Source organism: Salvelinus namaycush, chromosome 18, assembly GCF_016432855.1.
Source record: "Salvelinus namaycush isolate Seneca chromosome 18, SaNama_1.0, whole genome shotgun sequence".
Classification (NCBI taxonomy): Eukaryota; Metazoa; Chordata; class Actinopteri; order Salmoniformes; family Salmonidae; genus Salvelinus; species Salvelinus namaycush.
In genome coordinates this window covers 38,046,787-38,071,352 of record NC_052324.1, presented here as the reverse complement: position 1 = coordinate 38,071,352, position 24,566 = coordinate 38,046,787, and the positions used below count along the sequence as shown (strand labels likewise).

The 24,566-nt window shown below is 45.3% G+C and overlaps 1 protein-coding gene across 1 annotated transcript; it reads right to left on the bottom strand.

Annotated features, from left to right (window-relative positions):
- Window positions 1–7,035: 7,035 nt before the first annotated feature.
- hmgcra (3-hydroxy-3-methylglutaryl-CoA reductase a) lies at window positions 7,036–23,829 on the bottom strand. The gene is made up of 20 exons (XM_039013788.1): window positions 23,578–23,829; window positions 21,505–21,701; window positions 20,497–20,608; window positions 19,803–19,890; window positions 19,295–19,379; window positions 18,985–19,090; window positions 18,739–18,845; window positions 17,546–17,665; window positions 17,237–17,400; window positions 16,763–17,028; window positions 16,028–16,209; window positions 13,255–13,449; window positions 12,893–13,051; window positions 12,544–12,701; window positions 12,026–12,131; window positions 11,587–11,757; window positions 10,519–10,659; window positions 10,052–10,210; window positions 9,144–9,298; window positions 7,036–8,556 (listed from the first exon to the last, which is right to left on the bottom strand). The coding sequence occupies exons 2-20, from the start codon at window positions 21,667–21,669 to the stop codon at window positions 8,499–8,501; spliced, it is 2,697 nt and encodes an 898-aa protein (XP_038869716.1). The 5' UTR covers window positions 21,670–21,701; window positions 23,578–23,829; the 3' UTR covers window positions 7,036–8,498.
- Window positions 23,830–24,566: the final 737 nt, after the last annotated feature.

The window sequence follows — 24,566 nt, the reverse complement described above, 5'->3', positions numbered from 1 at the left end:
TGTCTCCAGGTTATACTGTCTGTATAGTGACATCAGGAAGGGTTGTCTCCTGGTTATACTGTCTGTATAGTGACATCAGGAAGGGTTGAATCCTGGTTATACTGTCTGTATAGGGACATCAGGAAGGGTGTGTCTCCTGGTTATACTGTCTGTATAGTGACATCAGGAAGGGTGTGTCTCCCGGTTATACTGTCTGTATAGTGACATCAGGAAGGGTTGAATCCTGGTTATACTGTCTGTATAGTGACATCAGGAAGGGTTGTCTCCTGGTTATACTGTCTGTATAGTGACATCAGGAAGGGTTGTCTCCCGGTTATACTGTCTGTATAGTGACATCAGGAAGGATTGTCTCCTGGTTATACTGTCTGTATAGTGACATCAGGAAGGGTTGTCTCCCGGTTATACTGTCTGTATAGTGACATCAGGAAGGGTTGTCTCCCGGTTATACTGTCTGTATAGTGACATCAGGAAGGATTGTCTCCCGGTTATACTGTCTGTAAAGTGACATCAGGAAGGGTTGTCTCCCGGTTATACTGTCTGTATAGTGACATCAGGAAGGGTGTGTCTCCTGGTTATACTGTCTGTATAGTGACATCAGGAAGGATTGTCTCCTGGTTATACTGTCTGTATAGTGACATCAGGAAGGGTGTGTCTCCTGGTTATACTGTCTGTATAGTGACATCAGGAAGGGTTGTCTCCCGGTTATACTGTCTGTATAGTGACATCAGGAAGGATTGTCTCCTGGTTATACTGTCTGTATAGTGACATCAGGAAGGGTGTGTCTCCTGGTTATACTGTCTGTATAGTGACATCAGGAAGGGTGTTTCTCCTGGTTATACTGTCTGTATAGTGACATCAGGAAGGGTGTGTCTCCTGGTTATACTGTCTGTATAGTGACATCAGGAAGGATTGTCTCCTGGTTATACTGTCTGTATAGTGACATCAGGAAGGGTGTGTCTCCTGGTTATACTGTCTGTATAGTGACATCAGGAAGGGTTGTCTCCCGGTTATACTGTCTGTATAGTGACATCAGGAAGGATTGTCTCCTGGTTATACTGTCTGTATAGTGACATCAGGAAGGGTGTGTCTCCTGGTTATACTGTCTGTATAGTGACATCAGGAAGGGTGTGTCTCCTGGTTATACTGTCTGTATAGTGACATCAGGAAGGGTGTGTCTCCTGGTTATACTGTCTGTAAAGTGACATCAGGAAGGGTTGTCTCCTGGTTATACTGTCTGTATAGTGACATCAGGAAGGGTGTGTCTCCTGGTTATACTGTCTGTATAGTGACATCAGGAAGGGTTGTCTCCCGGTTATACTGTCTGTATAGTGACATCAGGAAGGGTTGTCTCCTGGTTATACTGTCTGTATAGTGACATCAGGAAGGGTGTGTCTCCTGGTTATACTGTCTGTATAGTGACATCAGGAAGGGTGTGTCTCCTGGTTATACTGTCTGTATAGTGACATCAGGAAGGGTGTGTCTCCTGGTTATACTGTCTGTAAAGTGACATCAGGAAGGGTTGTCTCCTGGTTATACTGTCTGTATAGTGACATCAGGAAGGGTTGTCTCCCGGTTATACTGTCTGTATAGTGACATCAGGAAGGGTTGAATCCTGGTTATTGTAACGGCTGTCTTCCTCTTCTTCCTCTGAAGAGGTGTAACAAGGATCGGACCAATACACAGCGTGGTAGGTATCCATGTTTTAATATAGAAAACTGAACTATGAACACCAATACAAAAAACAATAAACGTGAACAAACCGTAACAGTCCCGTGTGGCACAAACACTGACACAGGAAACAATCACCCACAAAATACCCAAAGAACATGGCTGCCTAAATATGGTTCCCAATCAGAGACAACGATAAACACCTGCCTCTAATTGAGAACCAATCTAGGCAACCATAGACTTACATAAACACCTATAATGAACACAACCCCATAACTCTACAAAAAAAAACCTAGACAGTACAAACACCCTAGACGAGACAAAAACACACAAACCACCCTCGTCACACCCTGTCCTAACCAAAATAATAAAGAGAACAAAGATAACTAAGGCCAGGGCGTGACAGTACCCCCCCCCCCCCCCCCCCAAAGGTGCGGACTCCGGCCGCAAAACCTGAACCTATAGGGGAGGGTCTGGGTGGGCATCTGTCCATGGTGGCGGCTCTGGCGCTGGACGTGGCCCCCACCCCACAATAGTTAATTCCCGCTTCCGTGGCCTCCTCTTAATGGCGACCCTCCAAATTAACCCCACTGGACTGATGGGCGCCTCCGGACGGAGGGGCAGCTCCGGACTGAGGGGCAGCTCCGGACTGAGGGGCAGCTCCGGACTGACTGACGGCTCTGGCAGGTCATGGCTGACTGACGGCTCTGGCAGGTCATGGCTGACTGACGGCTCTGGCAGGTCATGGCTGACTGACGGCTCTGGCAGGTCATGGCTGACTGACGGCTCTGGCAGGTCATGGCTGACTGACGGCTCTGGCAGGTCATGGCTGACTGACGACTCTGGCAGGTCATGGCTGACTGACGACTCTGGCAGGTCATGGCTGACTGACGACTCTGGCAGGTCATGGCTGACTCACGACTCTGGCCGGTCCTGGCTGACTGACGACTCTCGCCGGTGCTGGCTGACTGACGACTCTGGCCGGTCCTGGCTGACTGACGACTCTGGCCGGTCCTGGCTGACGACTCTGGCCGGTCCTGGCTGACTGGCGGCTCTGGCCGGTCCTGGCTGACTGGCGGGTCCTGGCTGACTGGCGGCTCCTGTCTGGCGGGCGGCTCTGGCGGCTCCTGTCTGGCGGGCGGCTCTGGCGGCTCCTGTCTGGCGGGCGGCTCCTGACTGACGGACGGCTCTAGCGGCTCCTGACTGACGGACGGTTCTAGCGGCTCCTGACTGACGGACGGCTCTGAAGGCTCAGGACAGACGGGCGGCTTTGAAGGCTCAGGACAGACGGGCGGCTAAGATGGCGCTGGGCAGACGGACAGCTCAGACGGCACTGGGCAGACGGGCAGCGCAGGTGGCGCTGGGCAGACGGGCAGCGCAGGTGGCGCTGGGCAGACGGGCAGCGCAGGCGGCAGCTCAGACGGAGCTGGGCAGACGGCAGACTCTGGCCTGCTGAGGCGCACAGTATGCCTGGTGCGTGGTGCCGGAACTGGTGGTACCGGGCTAGGGACACGCACCTCAAGGCTAGTGCGGGGAGCAGCAACAGGGCGTACAGGGCTCTGGAGACGCACAGGAGGCTTAGTGTGTGGTGCCGGAACTGGTGGTACCGGGCTGGAGACACGCACCACAGGGCGAGTGCGTGGAGGAGGAACAGGGTTCTGAAGACACACAGGAAGCCTAGTGCGTTGTGTTGGCACTGGTGGTACTGGGCTGGGGCGAGGAGGTGGCACCAGATATACCGGACCGTGAAGGCGTACTGGAGCTCTTGAGCACCGAGCCTGCCCAACCTTACCTGGTTGAATGCTCCCCGTAGCCAGGCCAGTGCGGGGAGGTGGAATAACCAGCACTGGGCTGTGCTGGCGAACCGGGGACACCATGCGTAAGGCTGGTGCCATGTACCCCGGCCCGAGGAGACGCACTGGAGACCAGCTGCTTTGAGACGGCTTCATGGCACCTGGCTCGATGCCCACTCTAGCCCGGCCGATACGTGGAGCTGGGATGTACCGCACCGGGCTATGCACACGTACAGGAGACACCGTGCGCTCTTCCGCATAACACGGTGTCTGCCCGTACTCTCGCTCTCCACGGTAAGCCCGGGAAGTTGGCGCAGGTCTCCTACCTGACTTCGCCACACTCCCCTTTAGCCCCCCCCCCCCCCCCCCCAATACATTTTTGGGGCTGACTCTCAGGCTTCCAGCCTCGCTTCCGTGCTGCCTCCTCATACCACCGCCTCTCGGCTTTTGCTGCCTCCAGCTCTTCACGAGGGCGGCGATACTCTCCAGCTTGAACCCAGGGTCCCTTACCGTCCAGAATTTCCTTCCATGTCCAGAAGTCGTGAGTACGCTGCTGCTGCTGTCGCTGCTGCCCGTTACCACGCTGCTTGGTCCTTTTGTGGTGGGTGATTCTGTAACGGCTGTCTTCCTCTTCTTCCTCTGAAGAGGTGTAACAAGGATCGGACCAATACACAGCGTGGTAGGTATCCATGTTTTAATATAGAAAACTGAACTATGAACACCAATACAAAAAACAATAAACGTGAAGAAACCGTAACAGTCCCGTGTGGCACAAACACTGACACAGGAAACAATCACCCACAAAATACCCAAAGAACATGGCTGCCTAAATATGGTTCCCAATCAGAGACAACGATAAACACCTGCCTCTAATTGAGAACCAATCTAGGCAACCATAGACTTACATAAACACCTATAATGAACACAACCCCATAACTCTACAAAAAAAACCTAGACAGTACAAACACCCTAGACGAGACAAAAACACACAAACCACCCTCGTCACACCCTGACCTAACCAAAATAATAAAGAGAACAAAGATAACTAAGGCCAGGGCGTGACAGTTATACTGTCTGTAAAGTGACATCAGGAAGGGTGTGTCTCCTTGTTATACTGTCTGTAAATTACCATCGGGAAGGGTTGTCTCCTTGTTATACTGTCTGTAAATTACCATCGGGAAGGGTTGTCTCCTTGTTATACTGTCTGTAAATTACCATCGGGAAGGGTTGTCTCCTTGTTATACTGTCTCATTGGTGGAAAAAGTACACATTGTCATACTTAAAAGTAAAAGTAAAGATACCTTAGTAGAAAATTACTCAAGTAAATGTGAAAGTCAACCAGTAAAATACTACTTGAGTAAAAGTCTAAAAGTATTTGGTTTTAAATATACTTAAGTATCAAAAGTAAAAGTATAAATAATTTCACATTCTTTATATTAAGCAAATCAGATGGCACCATTTTCTTGTTTTTTTTAATTGACGGATAGCAAAGGGCACATTCCAAACACAAACATCATTTACAAACAAAGCATGTGTGTTTAGTGAGTCTGCCACATCAGAGGTAGTAGAGATGACCAGGAATGTTCTCTTGATAAGTGCTTGAATTGGACCATTTTCCTGTCCTGCTAAGCATTCAAAATGTAACGAGTACTTTTGGGTGTCAGGGAAAACGTAAGGAGTAAAACGTACAATATTTTCCTTAAGAATGTTGCGGAGTAAAAGTTACAGATACCCACAAAAACGACTTAAGTAGTATTTCAAAGTATTTTTACTTAAGTACTTTACACCACTGCTGTAAAGTGACATCAGGAAGGGTTGTCTCCTGGTTATACTGGATCGTTCTTGATACACACAGGAAACTATTGTGGGTGAAAAACCCAGCAGCGTTGCAGTTCTTGACACAAACCGGTGCGCCTGGCACACACCTACCACACGTGCACAATACATGTCTCAATTGTCTCAAGGCTTAAAAATAATTGTTTAACCTGTCTCCTCCCATTCATCTACACTGATTGAAGTGGATTTAACAAGGTACATCATTAAGGGATCATAGCTTTCAACTGGATTCACCTGGTCAGTCTATGCCATGGAAAGAGCAAGTGTTCTTAATGTTTTGTACACTCAGTGTATATTGTGCTCTGCTGAAATGTTATTTAAATTTCACAGAGAGCTTCACAGAGTTTTTTCTCAAAGAGCTTCACAGAGAGCCACAGTAGATTTTCATGTGATGCATATTTGCTGTTCAAAGTTTATTTGGCCATTTGTAGGTATCGGAATACATACATAGGAATATGTTTTGTGAGAGTAAAAAAACATACACAAGACAGTCAATGTAAAAATGTAGTACACATAAAATACTAGACTAGAGAGCCATGATGAAATATATCTACACAAAGTACTGTCAAGTAAAGAACTGTAGTTGTGAACATAGAGACTGCAGTCAGTGCTTATTCCAGACCTAAGGGGACACTCCCTGTTCTGTCCTGTTGCTTAGTGCCAGACTCCATGGGTCTTGTCCCAAATGACACCCATATTCCCTATATAGTGCACTACTTTTGATCAGAGCCCTATAGGTAATAGGGTGTCATTTGGGACACAACCCTATAAGCAGGTAATGAGTACTGCATTATTCATAAACCTTCCGTGGCCATCCCACTGAAGAATCAGCCAATAAGCAGGCCCTGTGCTGGTGAGATGTGATGAGCCTGGAGCTGATTGGTTGGCCGCTCGCTCTGGTGATGGCTTCCCATTGTGACATCACTCAGGATGAATTCTGAAACCTTAACCCTGTGGAAATCCAACGGCCCTCAAAGCCATATATACAGACGGCCCCTATTCAGGGTTTAGGGTCAAGGGGGAAAAAAATAACAGCTTTCTAATCCTGTTTCAATAGTCACTTTTACTAGAGCAGGTCTGCTCTGCCTGTGTGTCTGACAGTAGCTTACAGTAGCTTCACTGTGTGTGTGTGTGTGGTCACCAAGCCTGGTCATTAAGTTCCCATACAGTATTCACATGCTAAAATATTGATTGAGCTATCAGCTATGACCCCCAACGTTGAACTGAGTCTGCAATAACCTGTTCAAGTGGAATTCAACTAGGACACAGTGGTTTTTCCGTAGACTTAGATAATAACAGGGGTTCCTCATGAGGTTGGAAAAGTTTTAAGTGCTGACGGTTCACTAAAACACCCTTTGTCCCATTGGTGGACATCGTGATGTCTGTGAAGAGAAACCTTGATACCTTCGAGTTTCAAAGACAATAATCATGGTATAGTTAAACCTAAAATACAGTAGTTATTTAGTTAGCCAAACCTAAAATACAGTAGTTATTTAGTTAGTTAAACCTAAAATACAGTAGTTATTTAGTTAGCCAAACCTAAAATACAGTAGTTATTTAGTTAGTTGAACCTAAAATACAGTAGTTATTTAGTTAGTTGAACCTAAAATACAGTAGTTATTTAGTTAGTTGAACCTAAAATACAGTAGTTATTTAGTTAGTTAAACCTAAAATACAGTGGTTGCCACAACATTTAAAGATCATATCTTCAGTTCAACAAGTCAATAAAAACTGTAACTTTGTTTTCTATTGTACATTTTTATTGTAAATTCCCTTTTTTTATTACAAAATATATGTGCATTATTGACTAAAGAAGTATAATGCTCAGATCAGATCTCCACATTCGCCATTAGAAATGTGGACAAACCAGCAGTCTGTGACTCACACAATCAACCATGAATGGTTTCCCTTTCCCCACCGTTTCTGACCATCCAAAGACATGGGTTTGAAACAGAACATAGTGTACATACTGTCGCTCGTTACACAGGAGGCGGCATCCATTTTTATGAGTGGCAGACATTTGAAGTCAAACCGGTTAGTTGTCTTGCGTGTAGTCAGTGCCACTTGTTCACATTGTTCTTTTCCACAGTAACAACGGCCCATCTACCCACTAAAGCCAACGTCATCGCTTATTATAGCACCTTCATCTGCATACACACCAGTGTCTCTCGAACCTTAACAAGTGCTAAATGTCTCTTTACATTTTCTCCCTAGCATTACACACTGTTTACAACTCAAGTTCTTATAAGAGAAATAGGCTAAAGCTTTGTTTTTAGGGAATTACTTTTTCTAGGTTACGAAGGCTGTATTTGGCAATTAAAACAATTTGCAAGTACATTAATCAAGACGTTTGGGTATACTTTTTTCACATTTACAATCTCCAGCTTTCGTTGAATGTCGTTGTTTCTTTGAAGACATTTGCCAATCTATAATTTGAGTTCTGTTACGGTACAGAACTCCAGCCTGGGTGCCAGTCTGGTTCTGCTCTCTTGCCAACTCCGTATGGAATTGTCATGCTAAACATGCTTGGCTTGGCAATGACAATACAGTTAGACAAGAGCACAAACAGATCTGGGACCAGGCTAACAGAACTCTACACCGTTGTGTCACTTCTGCTGTGGCTATACTCAACTCTTAGCTACCCAGTAAAATGCTTCGGGCATCGAACCTTCAACCCAAGCATAATAAAAAAACAAAGCCTGGTGCTAACATATACATGTCAGTGATGAGTAAGTCTTCATAGTCAACTGCTTTAAAGTAAAAAATAAAAAGTTCATTCACGATACAAAAATACTCCAGAGAGGGAAAATCTGTCTGATTTCAGATGTTGTGTTTCCACTTTCCAGCACAATGAGGCATGATGATAAGTACACTGATGTTAGAGGAGGAAAACACAGTGAATCACAGTATGTTTTTTAAAAAACATGATGAAATAGTGTTAAATATGCAATATGTATCTGTGTTTCTGTCCAGACATGATGCTCCTTGTTCTTGGCTTTGTCCAAAATGGCATCCTATTTCCTTTTTTAGTGCCCTTTCTTTTGACTAGAGCCCTATCAATGTGAACAAGGTGCCATTTGGGACTTAGCCCTTCTATTGTGCTGGGAAGAGAAGTCCTCGGTTCTGTTGGGTTGGTCTCAGGCTCTCTCTCTCTCCTCTCTATACCCCAACACCCAGAGAACCATGATGATCCATAACATCTCAAGATGCCTTCTTGGTACAGGTACCTGGGGTTGTTTCCTGCAGGTTTACCTTGGACCTGTAGAAAATAATTAACAAACACGACATAATAAACATGACAGAAAGTATTGATACATTTAAGCTATAGTGCATTCGGAAAGTATTCAGACCCCTTCACTTTCTCCATATTTTGTTATGTTATTTTGTTTTGTCTTCTTCTAAAATGTATTAAATTAATCTACACACAATACCCCATAATGAAGTTGAGAGGATCTGCAGAGAAGAATGGGAGAAACTCCCCAAATACAGGTGTGCCATGCTTGTAGCGTGATACACAAGAAGATTCAAGGCTGTAATCGCTGCTAAAGGCGCTTCAACAAAATACTGAGTAAAGGGTCTGATGTAAATGTCATATTTCATTTTTTAAATATTTTTATATAAATTTGCAAAATTTCAATTTATGTTTTTGCATGGTCATTATGGGGTATTGTGTGCAGATTGATGAGGGGACGTAACGCAACAAAATGTGGAAAAAGTTAAGAGGTCTGAATACTTTCCCAAGGCGCTGTAGAGTGGAGATCTGACACGCTTTTATCTACTTCAATTAAAACCATTTGTATCGCTACATCTCCACAGACCGCTCGTCACACTATCCCTAACCCTCACCTGTTGTGGGTCATGTGACTCTTGACGAGGTGCCCGGCGGCGAGGGCAGCCATGAGCGACAGCTCACCGGCCAACACCGTGCCACACACCACCCTGGCCAGCTGCCTGGCGTTCTCCCCAGGGCACTCCTGACTAGCACCTTGTACGCCCAGCATCTACAGCAACACAGTGGGAGTGGAATCACATGAAGACATTGAGGGGCAGGCCAACCATCTCACACTCACTGATTGGACAGTGATCTTCTGCAGCAGACACAACTATTTACTGATTGGACAGTGATCTTCTGCAGCAGACACAACTATTTACTGATTGGACAGTGATTTTCTGTAGCAGACACAACTATTTACTGATTGGACAGTGATCTTCTGCAGCAGACACAACTATTTACTGATTGGACAGTGATTTTCTGTAGCAGACACAACTATTTACTGATTGGACAGTGATCTTCTGCAGCAGACACAACTATTTACTGATTGGACAGTGATTTTCTGCAGCAGACACAACTATTTACTGATTGGACAGTGATCTTCTGCAGCAGACACAACTATTTACTGATTGGACAGTGATCTTCTGCAGCAGACACAACTATTTACTGATTGGACAGTGATCTTCTGCAGCAGACACAACTATTTACTGATTGGACAGTGATCTTCTGCAGCAGACACAACTATTTACTGATTGGACAGTGATCTTCTGCAGCAGACACAACTATTTACTGTGTGTTTATGTATTTAGGTAGAGCTTTTAATGTTTTGCTTATACGTTTCACACATTCATAGATAAATGTATGTCTGCTATGAGGTTCTTTTATGGAATGAAACACTCATGTACACAATACATTAATATTCCAATCTATATAATATTGTAGTCTAGTCTAGATACTGTTGTGTGTGTGTGTGTGTTCCTACCTGCAGACAGGCTTGCTGTGGTGCCAGGATGGTTCCTCCTCCTACAGTACCCAGCTCTATGGAAGGCATGGTACAGCTGATGTAGAGGTCTTCTCCTGTAGGCCCTGACGTCTCCATCAGAGTGATGCAGTTACTGCTACCCACCGTCTGGGCTGGGTCCTAAAAGAGATAGGTGACTCGGTTAGTGCCCCGACGAAAAGTTTGTTACCTTATGGACTTGTTTCCTGGACCCAGATTACACATATTCCTGGATTTAAAAGCATTTATAGGGCAGGTTTCCCGGACCCAGATTTAGCCTAGTCCTAACACATTAAACATAGCTTTATAGTTCAGGACTAAAAAGCTATGTTAATATCTCCATGTACATTATGTAACAAAATACATGTACAATTCTTCCTACTTTAAACATTTATCCAATGAGGCTAAACTATCCCCGTTTGAAAAGACAGATCCTGTTCTTCTTTTACCTGGCCACAGGCGATGTAGATGGCCGCCACTAGGTTGGCTGCGTGGGCATTGTAGCCACCGATGCTTCCAGCCATGGCTGATCCTACTAGGTTCTTGTTAATGTTGACATCAACCAGGGCTTCAGTGCTGGTCTTCAACACCTGGTAGATAGACAGGGAATATACACTCAAGACATAGAAACACAAAGCATAGATCGGCTCGGACATAGAAACACGGTGCATAGATCGACTCGGACATAGAACCACGGTGCATAGATCGGCTCGGACATAGAAACACGGTGCATAGATCGGCTCGGACATAGAAACACGGTGCATAGATCGGCTCGGACATAGAAACACGGTGCATAGATCGACTCGGACATAGAACCACGGTGCATAGATCGGCTCGGACATAGAAACACGGTGCATAGATCGGCTCGGACATAGAAACACGGTGCATAGTGTTAACTCGAAATGACACAACGACAAGGTTCCCGTTTAACAAAGTTTACTCTACTATATGAACACACTACAAGGTAGCCATTACACTCCAGGCTAGGTCCAACAACGACAAGACTTCCTGCGCATGCGCACTCTTGACTGAGTGATAGCCCCGTAGTAACAGAAATATAGGGATACTTAAAACATGAACTTAACACATAGATCGGCTCGGACATAGAAACACGGTGCATAGATCGGCTCGGACATAGAAACACGGTGCATAGATCGGCTCGGACATAGAAACACGGTGCATAGATCGGCTCGGACATAGAAACACGGTGCATAGATCGGCTCGGATATAGAAACACGGTGCATAGATCGGCTCGGACATAGAAACACAGTGCGTAGATCGGCTCGGACATGGGTCAAATACATAATGTCAAATATTTGAGCTTTGCTTGATGTAGTTTGACTGGTTCAATAGAACCAATGGAATTTCCCATAGAGTGCACTCTTTGAGCACACCTCAAATACTTTCAAATACGACATATGTATTTGCCCTAGGTCTGGAATGACGATCAATATTACATTTTGAATGAAAAAAAGAAAACAAAAGAAAAAAAGCTTGAACTGTATAAAGTGGTGTACCTCTCTGACCACTTTAGCTGGGATGGTGGCCTCGCACACAGCAGACTTTCCCCGGCCCTCGATCCAGTTGATGGCTGCAGGCTTCTTGTCGGTGCAGTAGTTCCCACTGACTGCCAGAACCACCAGCTCAGGATACTGCTCCTGTAACCTGGCCAGAGCCTGCTCTGTTCCCTGACGAGATAGAGAGACAATGCTGGTTACACACAGAGCAACACACACACACACACACAGGACATATACAGAGCAACACACACACACACACACACACACACACACACACACACACACACACACACACACACACACACACGCAACACACACAGGTCATATACAGGACAACACACACCGGGAGACAATAACCAGCTAATTAACATGACACATGATAGTCACACACATTACATGTCTAACACACACATTCGCTCGCAGTATGCACGCACACCTTAGAGATCATGTTCATTCCCATGGCGTCTCCTGTTCTGGACTGGAAGCGGATGTAAAGGTTTCTACCAGCAAGACCAATCATGAGCTTCTGCAGACGAGCAAACCTGGAAACACAACCAAAAGACGAGGCCATCAGTCTTCTCTCTTCACAACTGTTTTCAAATGTTGACCATAGAAATAGAACATATAGAGTGGACCGAGCTATAAAATAATTACATTTCTATCATATATATATATATATATATTTCTATATAACAGACTCCACCCACACTCTATATAACAGACCCCACCCACATTCTATATAACAGACTCCACCCACATTCTATATAACAGACTCCACCCACATTCTATATAACAGATTCCACATATCAGACTCCACCCACATTCTATATAACAGATTCCACCCACATTCTATATAACAGACTCCACCTATATTCTATTTCTATAACTGAGACATTCCTCCTCAATATCCCCTAAATCTAAAGTATTTTTATTCCAGACAGTTTGACCTCTGACCTGCTGGTGTGGTCGAAGGCGTCCTTGATGGCCTGGAATCCGTCGGTGCTCTCCAGCCAGCCCTTGACCTCTGCAGCCAGGCAGGCCGACGGGCACCTAATCACAGGACCCCGGGTCATCCCGTCTGCCAGGATACGACTGCTGGCACCACCACCCAACTGGGGGAGAGGAGAGGGGGCAAAGGTTAAGGAAAGGTCAGGGTGGTCATAGACTGGATACAGCTACTTCACTGAAATATTCCTAGTAGTACTGTTTAATATATACTTCCATATGTAGTTACTGGTATACAGTACTTCTACCATTGTCTAGTGCAGTATGCTGTATTACAGTATATAACACTGTAACTCACGGAGATAGCACGACAGCCCCGGTTGGTGCTAGCCACCAGGCAGCCTTCTGTGGTCGCCATGGGGACCTGGAACTGCTTCCCATCGAGGTGAAGAGGCCCGGCCACACCTACTGGAATGGGCATGTATCCAATCACATTCTCACAGCAGGTCCCCATCACCTGGCAACCAAAACATCAACAAAGATTGTTTTTCAGTTTCCATCAACGTTACATCGTGTACTGTATGTGTGGTGGTTATGCAAATACAAACAAATAACTGAATTACTGTTTTGTGCATCAAGCATTGATGTTTTAATGCCCTTTGGGTGTACATACTGTATCAATAACACAACAACTTCAGACAAAAGCCTAGAAATCCTCACCTTAGAGTAGTCGTAGTCTAGGTATGGAAGAGAGGAGAGGGCAGAGGAGTTGGGGAGCTTGGAGGAGATCATGTGTCTACGGATGGATACCCCTCTCTCTGGTCTCTCCATCATGGCCTCCAGCTTGTAGGAAGGGATGTGTTTAGAGTTGACCAGAACCACCACCTCATCATCGCTCAGGAATCGGGCTCCCATCTATGGAGGACACACAGAGACTTTGTCAACTCAAATACTAACACACACACACTCTGTGTACAGCAGTATGCAATGAAACCCAATGAACCGCATGTATAAAGCACTTTTTAAACAGTCTCGAGTATTATACAATGCAATGGATCTTGGTGATAAGAAATGTATGTAATAACATTGAAAAATCTGAATTATTCAGAAACCCTGGCCAAGTGGTCTTTCTGCGTGCAAACATTTAAAGTTACAGTACATGTAATCTCTCGTGGACAGATTCACATGAAAAGTGACAACAAAAAGTGACATCTGGGTAACAAACATTACAGCACGTGTAGCTAAAGTCACCTGATCTACCTGTGACCTATCGTCTGACGGTCACCTGATCTACCTGTGACCTATCGTCTGACGGTCACCTGATCTACCTGTGACCCATCGTCTGACGGTCACCTGATCTACCTGTGACCTATCGTCTGACGGTCACCTGATCTACCTGTGACCTATCGTCTGACGGTCACCTGATCTACCTGTGACCTATCGTCTGACGGTCACCTGATCTACCTGTGACCTATCGTCTGACGGTCACCTGATCTACCTGTGACCCATCGTCTGACGGTCACCTGATCTACCTGTGACCTATCGTCTGACGGTCACCTGATCTACCTGTGACCTATCGTCTGACGGTCACCTGATCTACCTGTGACCTATCGTCTGACGGTCACCTGATCTACCTGTGACCTATCGTCTGACGGTCACCTGATCTACCTGTGACCCATCGTCTGACGGTCACCTGATCTACCTGTGACCCATCGTCTGACGGTCACCTGATCTACCTGTGACCTATCGTCTGACGGTCACCTGATCTACCTGTGACTCCATCGTCTGACGGTCACCTGATCTACCTGTGACCTATCGTCTGACGGTCACCTGATCTACCTGTGACCTATCGTCTGACGGTCACCTGATCTACCTGTGACCTATCGTCTGACGGTCACCTGATCTACCTGTGACCTATCGTCTGACGGTCACCTGATCTACCTGTGACCTATCGTCTGACGTTCACCTGATCTACCTGTGACCTATCGTCTGACGGTCACCTGATCTACCTGTGACCTATCGTCTGACGGTCACCTGATCTACCTGTGACCTATCGTCTGACGGTCACCTGATCTACCTGTGACCTATCGTCTGACGGTCACCTGATCTACCTGTGACTCCATCGTCTGACGGTCACCTGATCTACCTGTGACCTATCGTCTGACGGTCACCTGATCTACCTGTGACTCCATCGTCTGACGGTCACCTGATCTACCTGTGACCTATCGTCTGACGGTCACCTGATCTACCTGTGACCTATCGTCTGACGGTCACCTGATCTACCTGTGACCTATCGTCTGACGGTCACCTGATCTACCTGTGACCTATCGTCTGACGGTCACCTGATCTACCTGTGACCTATCATCTGACGGTCACCTGATCTACCTGTGACCTATCGTCTGACGGTAACCCGATCTACCTGTGACCTATCGTCTGACGGTCACCCGATCTACCTGTGATCTATCGTCTGACGGTCACCCGATCTACCTGTGACCTATCGTCTGACGGTCACCTGATCTACCTGTGACTCCATCGTCTGACGGTAACCCGATCTACCTGTGACCTATCGTCTGACGGTCACCTGATCTACCTGTGACCCATCGTCTGACGGTCACCTGATCTACCTGTGACCCATCGTCTGACTGATCTATTTAAGATCTAGATCTTAAATCTAAAATGATTTGATTTAACTGTCATGTGACATAAGTATAAAAAAATAAATTAAAATGATCATATCTCACACATGACAGACGGACACTCGTGACAGTTGTGGTTTTCAATTGTACAGTTCTGACTCAGTGGCGATGGGTCACAGGTAGATCAGGTGACCTGATCTACCTCTGATAGATGTGGTAAAGAGGTCCAAAACATTGGAAATGCCATGGAAACAAGTGGGGTAAAGATACTGAGTGGGAAACATCCCAAATCTCCTCATTGCCCCCCACAACTTTAAAATAGGAGGACGGGCTCATTGTAATGGCTGGAAAGGAACTTGGCCTCTATGTTCTCTCCCCACCAGCCTCCACTGGGTCACAGGTAGATCAGGTGACCGTCCGACGATGGAGTCACTGAATGTACGTCCTCTATTACTGTCCTGCTCTAATAGGTTGAGCCTAAGTGAATGAGTAAAGTGAGTTAAGCTCATTAGGGATATAGTTAAACCCATCGACCATAGCAAGGGGTTATTACTGCACAGACATACAATACTCCTACAGGTGGACACCATAGAAACTGTCGCTGGATTGACATTGTGAAAAAGGGGATCAGTTCTGCATTACATTTCATTACATTACATTACATTACATTACATTTCATTACATTACATTACATTTAGTCCATCTTATCCAGAGTGACTTATCATACATAATACAGTCCATTCTGCACTGAAATTGACTGTAATTGACCATAGCCCTGGTTGTAAACGGTGTGTGTGTATGTGAGTGTGCGTGCGTGCATGTGGACCATAGCTATGTACGTGTACATCCCACCATACCTCAGGGTTTTTCAGGATGGTCAGGCACTCCTCCAATGGTCTGGGGTCTGAGGGTAGGCTGGGCTGAGAGGGTTCTGCTCTGGGGCACTCCGCCTGGCTCTCTCTCTCCTCCTCCATAGAGCCCAGACGGAAGGTGGGCTGGGGTTCGGTGGTCGGGGTAGGCAGCGGCCGGATCACCTCGGCTAGGGTGAGGAGGAGGAGGGAGGGGGGAGGAGGGAGAGGGGAGGAGGGGGAAAAAGAGGGACGGAAAGGAACGATAATTAAGTTAACCAACGGGTTCAGAGCAAAGCCCTAAAGGCTGAGAGAGTTTCACCTTGTTGAGATCTACTCTAGAGCTAGACAGCACCGTAAGGAATGTATTGATGCAGTAAAGAGGTCAATGGAACTCGACCAAAACAAATGGTTTTGCCATGGAAACGGCTGGGGGAAAGATCCTGAATCTCCTCATTGCACCCCAGCAGAATTAACCTACATTTAGGCTACTGTATATATGTGTACTTAACACTATGTTGGGATAAAAACCGGAGTATAATGCTGTATAGATGTCAACCCCAATACATGTTCATGTTATCGTCACCAATCAACTGCATTAGTTAAAAACGACTGACTATCTCCATCGATTTCTGTATGCTAGCTACGCTACCAGCTTATACGAATGCATTTCTCATCAACGCATTTCTCGCAGTCCTTTCCAGACCACCACTGTACACCACGTCTTGTTCCTCCCTGCCGTACCTCTCTCCTCCTTGGTGGCCTCAGCCAGGGCGGGGGGTGTGGGGGTGGCGGTCCTGAGGGGGGACTTGGGGGGGCGGGGAGGGGCAACCTCCTTCCTGCAGCACTGGTCTGTGCTCCAGCGGGGAGCACGGTCGGGCCCCTGGGACAGGGGGCTCTTCAGAGACAGGGTGGACTCATGCTCTACTTGTTCAAAGAAGATGTACTTGACGGCCAGCAGCAGGGCCAGACCCAGACAGATCACCTGCTCTATATCCATGCTGACCAACCTGGGGACACAACCGACGGAGGGAGAACAAGAATAAAACAACAGATTAAATAACAGAAGAGAATATTGGATTGTACTTTAATAAATGTCACATACATTTACATTTCACTGTTGAAACTGATTGGTCAAGTCACAGTCCAGGGGTGGAATCAATTCCATTTAAATTTCGTCATTTCCAGAAGTGAATAAAAATTCCAGGTAGAACTCACCTTGACATGTAGAACTGCCAGAGGGGTCTCTCGGGGTCGATCCTCTTGGGTAAATGGTTGTCCAGGGACATGGAGTCCACCTGGGAGACGTCCAGGTTGGAGTTGAGGGAGAGAGGGTCGGCGATCCAACGGCTGTGGGCGTGCACCATTACCAGGCCCAGAGACTGGAGAGCAAACAGCAACGTTAACACACACACACACACACACACACACACACACACACACACACACACACACACACACACACACACACACACACACACACACACACACACACACACACACACACACACACAGGTGTAGTCTTACCATGATCATCTTGACTCTCTGGGTGACAGGGTTGGGCTTGTTATCCTCCTCTTCCTCCATCACGCGGGAGAAGTGGCTCAGCTGCCAGATGGGGTGACCCTCCTGACTCTCCCTGGACAGCTGAAGAGAGAACACACACACACAGGTCAGTATCCACACACACACACACAAGTCAGAATATACACACACACACACACACACACACACACACACACACACACACACACACACACACACACACACACACACACACACACACACACACACACACACACACACACACACACACACACACACACACACACACAACCTGTCATAGGCACTGAGTCTGTCTCAGTGTTGCTTAAAGGCATTTAGTGTCTGTCTCAGTGTTGCTTAAAGGCATTTAGTGTTTGTCTCATTTAAAGGCATTTAGTGTTTGTCTCATCTAAAGGCATTTAGTGTCTGTCTCATCATGTTGCTTGAAGGAATTTAGTGTCGGTCTCATCATGTTGCTTAAAGGAATTTAGTGTCTGTCTCATCATGTTGCTTAAAGGCATTTAGTGTCGGTCTCATCATGTTGCTTAAAGGCATTTAGTCTAGATTTCTACTCATGCTATGGCTCTCCTTTCCTTCCACATCTCTCATTTTACACCCATTTCATTTGACATGTGTGTGTGTGTTTGTGGATGTGTGTGTGTGTGTGTGTGTGTGTGTGTGTGTGTGTGTGTGTGTGTGTGTGTGTGTGTGTGTGTGTGTGTTTGTGGATGTGTGTGTGTGTGTGTTTGTGGATGTGTTTGTGGATGTGTGTATGTGTGTGTGTGTGTGTGTGTGCGTGTGTGTGTCTGTGTGGCTGTGTGTGTGTCTGTGTGTGGCTGTGTGGCTGTGTGTGTGTGTCTGTGTGAGTCTGTGTGGCTGTTTGTGTGCCTGTGTGTGCGTGTGTGTGTGGCTGTGTGTATCTGTGTGTGTGTCTGTGTGAGTCTGTGTGGCTGTGTGTATCTGTGTGTGTGTCTGTGTGTGTGTGTGTGTCCGTGTGTGTTTGTGGATGTGTGTGTGAGTCTGTGTGGCTGTGTGTGTGTATTTGTGGATGCGTGTGTGTCTGTGTGTTGTGTGTGTGTGTGTGTGTGTGTGTCTGTGTGTCTGTGTGTGTGTGTGTGTGTGTGTGTGTGTGTGTGTGTGTGTGTGTGTGTGTGTGTGTGTGTGTTAACCCTTACCTCTAGGACCAGGGAGACGCAGGCAGGGAAGAATGTCATGAAGACAAAGTAGTTGGCCAGGACAGACATGCAGCCAAAACAACACATGATCTCCAACTGTCGTACACCTGGAAGATCAATCAGTCCATCAACCAATCAAACCTGGAATACTGCATCCAAAATTATATTATATTCCCTGTACAGCCAACTCTGGTCAAATTTACTACACTATATATGGACTCTGGTGCGCCATGCTCCCTTCCATACCTGACATGGTGCCCACCCCGATCACCAGGCATTCCACCAGGGCATCCAGAGTGAACGTGGGCCCCAGGACTGCCATGCCACGGGCGATGTTGTCGCGCACCTCGTCCTGTTACACAGGTAATCAATTCATTAATACATTTATCAAAACGGATTTATGAAACCTTTTAAGCCTTTTCAACACGGGTCACTACTACAGAGTGTCGCTATCACAAAAAAAATGTGTTACAAAAGCATATAACAGCTGTATAATAACAAAATAACGTATTGTATATTACTACTGTTTCCACGGGGAGTATGAAGTGACATGTACCTGTGAGTTAGAGCTGAGTGCGTACTTGGCGAGAGCGCATGCTTTGGAGAGGTCGATTAGAAGCAGGAAGAAAGGTAAGGCCTCACTGGAGAACAACATGGACGACTGTGTGTGAGACTCAAACATTTTCTGAAGAGCTACAGTAGTACTGAACGGAGCACAACAGTAGATGTCAACAGGAAACCCTCTCTCTGTCTCTCCTCTATAGTAATTAGACAAATGGTTAAATAACCTCCATTACAAATCTTGGTGATATTACAGTAGGCCAACTAATCCAACACCAAAGAGGAAAATTGAGGCTCAGAGTGTATTAACATGTCTTATAACATAAACCACTTATCAGATGTTTTTATCCAAAGAGACTCATACATTCACTGAAAAACAGTATAGAGCCTCCTGTAACCGTGTCTAAACATGGAGCAATGTGTGGATGCTTGGGAACAGTCAACATACAACATCAATAGTGACAGAAACATTGTGTATTGTACTGTTCTATGGGTTTACTTACTTGAGGCCAGTGAGCTCTTTATCCAGGAAGTGAATCACGACAGTACTGAATACGAAGCTGGAGAATATGGTGAATAGTCCAGCGATACCTAAAAACAAAGTTGATATTGTAAGAAATGCAACTGGTTGGATTCAAATGTACAGTATATATTTAAGTAATGCCTGGGGGAGGGGGGGGGGGGGGGGGGTGTTATACTCTGCAACGCGGAGTGACTGGACACAGGCCTTAGCCGTGATATATTGGCCACATACCACAAACCTTATTGCTATTATAAACAGGTTACCATTGTAATTAGAACAGTAAACAAGTCGTTTTGTGTCATACCTGTGGTATATTGTCTCATATAACACGGCTTTCAGCCAGTCAGCATCTAGGGCTTGAACGACCCGTTTATAATACAGTATATTTAACTGAATATTGCTTGCCCTGAATGACAATGCTTGCCTAGAATATATTTTGATATCGTAATATATTTCACTTTAGATTAACACGCTACATTTACATTACTTTAAAGTGTAAGTGTAAAGTTTACAGTACATAGTATTTACAGTATCTTTACAGTATAAACAAATGCTGACCTAGAATATATTTTATCCTAGAATATATTTTATGTCACTTGCAAGATTCATTTGACCGTGTATTTTACAGTATATTTTACAGTATATTTACAGGATTTTTTACAGTAAATGCTCACCAAGAATATATTTGGAACCTAGTTGCCGTAGATTCTGGAACTGGAAGTAGATGTACACGATGGCTATGCACCGTGTGATGGTCAGAATGATGATGTCACTGCTTAGAACCAGCTGAAAGCGAGGCAGAGACAACATAATCAATGAAATAAGTCAATCATAAAAGTCTTCTTTTTTTTTAAAATCACTAAAGGAAACGCTGATGATTAACTCAAGGAACTAAAAGTACTATGAACAGAAAGTAGGCCTAACTACTGTATGTTGTAAAATAGACAAGTTGATGGACGTGTAAAACATGTGACCCATGAAAAATGCACTTTAAATCAAATGTATTTGACTCAAGTTAAAATGGCATTCTCATGTACCGTGAACAAGCTACCTTTTGTTAGTTGTCCTACTTGTACTCAATGAAGAGTAGCGTGTACGTACCCTCCAAACCATATATGGTAACCAGGTGAAAGTGTACAGTACAGTATAGGCCCCTGGGCTAGGTTGCTAGGAGCCCTTGTAGCCTCGATAGTTCTTACAAGTTATAGTTTAAGAATGTCCCGATACGGTGCAGAGACGACAAAGGCCTTCACTCCTCCTCCCACCCCCCTCACCCCTTTACCCCTCTATGCCTCAACCCTTTCCTTCTCCCCCATATTAAATCCATCCCTCCTAGCTCTGTTCCTCCCTTCTTACATAAGTCTATGGCTCTATGAGGCGGCAGGTAGCCTATCGGTTAAGAGCGATTCAGACAGTAACTGAAAGGTTGCTGGTTAGAATGCTCGAGCTGGCAAGGTGGAAAAATCTGCCTCTCTGCCCTTGAGCAAGGCAGTTAACCCCAAACAACAACTGCTCCCCGGGTGCCGATGACATTGATTAAGGCAGCCCCCCCTCTCTGATTCAGAGGGGTTGGGTTAAATGCGGAAGACACATTTCAGTTGAATACACTTGGTTTTTGAAACTGACTAGGTATCCCCTCCAGCACCCCCGCACAGTATTATCCATCCATCCGGGTTCCGTACCTCCTCCATTTTGGGGCAGTCGTAGTTCCAGCCACAGATCTGGTCGTTGCCGGTGAACATGTTCATGGACATCATGCAGATGGTGAGGGTGACAGTGCCTACGATCACCTCCCAGGGGTGGGAGGCCACCAGCATGCCGTGCATACGGAACAGACCAGTCAGCATGGTGGGGCTGGGGTTGGGGGACGGTGAATGTGCTTTAGAAAAAGACAAAAAGAAAGACTGATACTCCCACTCCAACTCTGACAGAGGCAACAGAGAGTGGCATCCTAGAAGAGAAGAGTAGTATTTTGTTTTGTGGCAACCTATGTACGAGATCAAATACTATCAGTACTAAAGCTTAGTGTCGAAATGTTTAAAGTCACTGAGAGGATAGAAACACCAACAGCAATGTTGACAAATGACCAGAAAAATAGCTAGTATTTTTATTTTATTTTGGACCGCAGTGTCCCTTCAACTTTATAGGGTAGTCATCTATTAGTTGAACTGATGTGCTCTTTCATCTTTGTACTGTGGTGACGATGACAAAGCCAACAGAGGAGGAAGACTTCCTGGAAGGTAGAGAGTAGAGTAACCCATACAGAAACACTGACTCAAACCAGGGTGGAGACCAGACCGAGCCCATTTGTCAAAAATCACAGAACGGTGCTACTTTCCAAGTTCCCAATTCGCCTACTCATGAACAAGAAATGAAGTCTGAGATAGTTTCAGAGTCAGACACGTGGTTACACTACATATGTGAGTCAAATACAGTAGCCTATATTAGCTAATTATTATTAGCCTTTATTGGTCATACAACAATAGGCTGTATCTGATGTAGTATCTCAATCACACACACTGACTGGACAGATTGGACATTTGTTTACGGAAAAAAAACATCAGCTGAGTTTCAGCCACTCTATTTACTATACCAAATATTCTCATATATACACCGAAACCTTTCTCTACAATTTGTGTAGTGTACTATACACTTACACTGCCTATATACCTATAGGGTACTGACTGTATGGTGTCGTGATGCATAGGAGAGGACAGGGATTAAGCTATCTACGCTTTCTGATGATGCAAGAGGAATTTAGGAAATACTTGTCCATCTTTAAGTTCAGTTTAAAAAAAATAGGCAATTCTCTGGAAGCTATGACTGAACAATATGTTGAAGTCCAAAGCAGAAACATGACAAATTAAACCTTTACGATTTCAAGAAGATGTAAAAAAAATAAAAATAAAAAATAAACAGTATCACAACCTTGATCAACAAGTTTATAAAACACAGCATTAACCAAAATAAACTGATTTTTATAATGTATAATAAGGTTTACAGCAAGTTTCACCAGAGCGACTTATGACGTTGACTGAACGAGTCAGCGGCAGACACACCTTAGACACCGGCTGGCAGCATCAACCAATAAGAAAGGGACGCTAATGGCCTCATCATAGGCATCATCATGGATGCAATTCAAACATCATCCGACCATGACAGAGCGAGAACAGTCGCTGTCTATCATCGCTAACTAAAAATGTAAGAAACACCAGCCACCGCAAATACAGTAGGCTATACGGAGACAGCTCTATCTACTGTAGCTATACTATATTATAGTCTGGGCTACAAGGAGACGGCTCTATCTGCTGTAGCTATACTATAGTATAGTCTGGGCTACAAGGAGACAGCTCTATCTATCCTACAAAAAACGGTATCGTATTCGGTACTAGAGCGAGCGTTCTAAAGGGGTGTGCTACAAATGCAAGATAACGAATGTTGTAGTCTGTGCATGCATTTTCTGACCAACAAACCATGTATTGCAAAACATATCGTAGGCTTAGTGATAGCGGCGTTTGATACCGGTAATACCGGTGTTAGGTTTTTAACATATTAATTACATAATGTCTCTACTGCTAATAGAGAGGAAGATGGCAGCCATATCTATGTCACTGACTGCCTGTGTGTGCAATCCCAGAATTTCCAAAACAACCCTTAGAAATAGGTGCGAAAAAAACGATCCAGCGGAAATATTGGGCACAAGTCCACACAGGTGTAAATATCTAGCATGTTCAATAGGATCGGAGACTGCTTACCTGTGTCAGAAAGTCTCAAAGACAGCTAAATGGATACAGTTAAAAGCCGATGTCAACCCTCGCTTAAAACCGATCGTCCTTGCTTTAAATCCCGGTTTCTGTCTGAAGATGAATTTGAGCCCGAGTACAGATTAGCCTATACAGTGTGCATATTTTTATTGATACAATAAATAATTTACATGCACACAAGCTCCCAAATGGTCGTGCTCGCTTGAGAGACAGCTTTCGGGCTGAGACAATGGAGAGCGGGCTTCCTACTGTATGAGCGTGGAGAGATGGCATGGGAATGCGTCATCCGATACATTAGCCAATCGCATCGGAGATTTGCTCCATGAACGCTTTGGGCACGCCTCGTTTCCAAGGCGACGGTCCTTAGGGGCGTGTCCAGAGGGGGGACGCGTGATCTCACCACTGGCGCTCGGGCCAATTTCTGCGAGGACTAGGAAACAGGCAGTGGCTACAGGCGGTGCGATTCAGCATCATTGGACGTTCCCTTTCAATTGGTGTGGCATTTTGATTTCAAACGTGATGCAAAGAAAGAGCACACGTTTTTCGTTAAAAGTTAATCATTAAAAGTAGTCGATTTTTTTATTACTTTGAAGACATTTTTTTATTTGAAAATGTCAAGGTCAAAACTGTGTAAAAAGCCTTGACCTGCTGTAGCCTAGTGCTTAGTCCTTCTTTATTCCGATCTAAAATATATAAAATATATATATATATGTTTTATTGTCATATAAATCGGATAGGTGCAGTGAAATGTGTTGTTTTACATGGTCAGCCATAGTTGTAAGGTGCCCCTGGAGCAAATTAGGGTTAAGTGCCTTGCTCAAGGACACATCGACAGACTTTTATCTAAGTCGCTTCACAATGTCTATGGGTGGATTATTGAATGACCCTGGCATATAGGCCATAATGATTAAGGATTCCAAACCTCTCAGACTTAAATGTTTAGCCCTACAATAGATGATGTATTAGTAATGAATGGTTAA

Coding starts and splice junctions, on each gene's coding strand:
- hmgcra (XM_039013788.1), bottom strand. CDS start 21,669: ATGCTGACTGGTCTGTTCCGTATGCACGGCATGCTGGTGGCCTCCCAC. Junction 17,666..18,738: donor GCGTCTCCCTGGTCCTAGAG/GTAAGGGTTAAC, acceptor TTCTCTCTTCAG/CTGTCCAGGGAGAGTCAGGA. Junction 13,052..13,254: donor TAGACTACGACTACTCTAAG/GTGAGGATTTCT, acceptor TTTGGTTGCCAG/GTGATGGGGACCTGCTGTGA.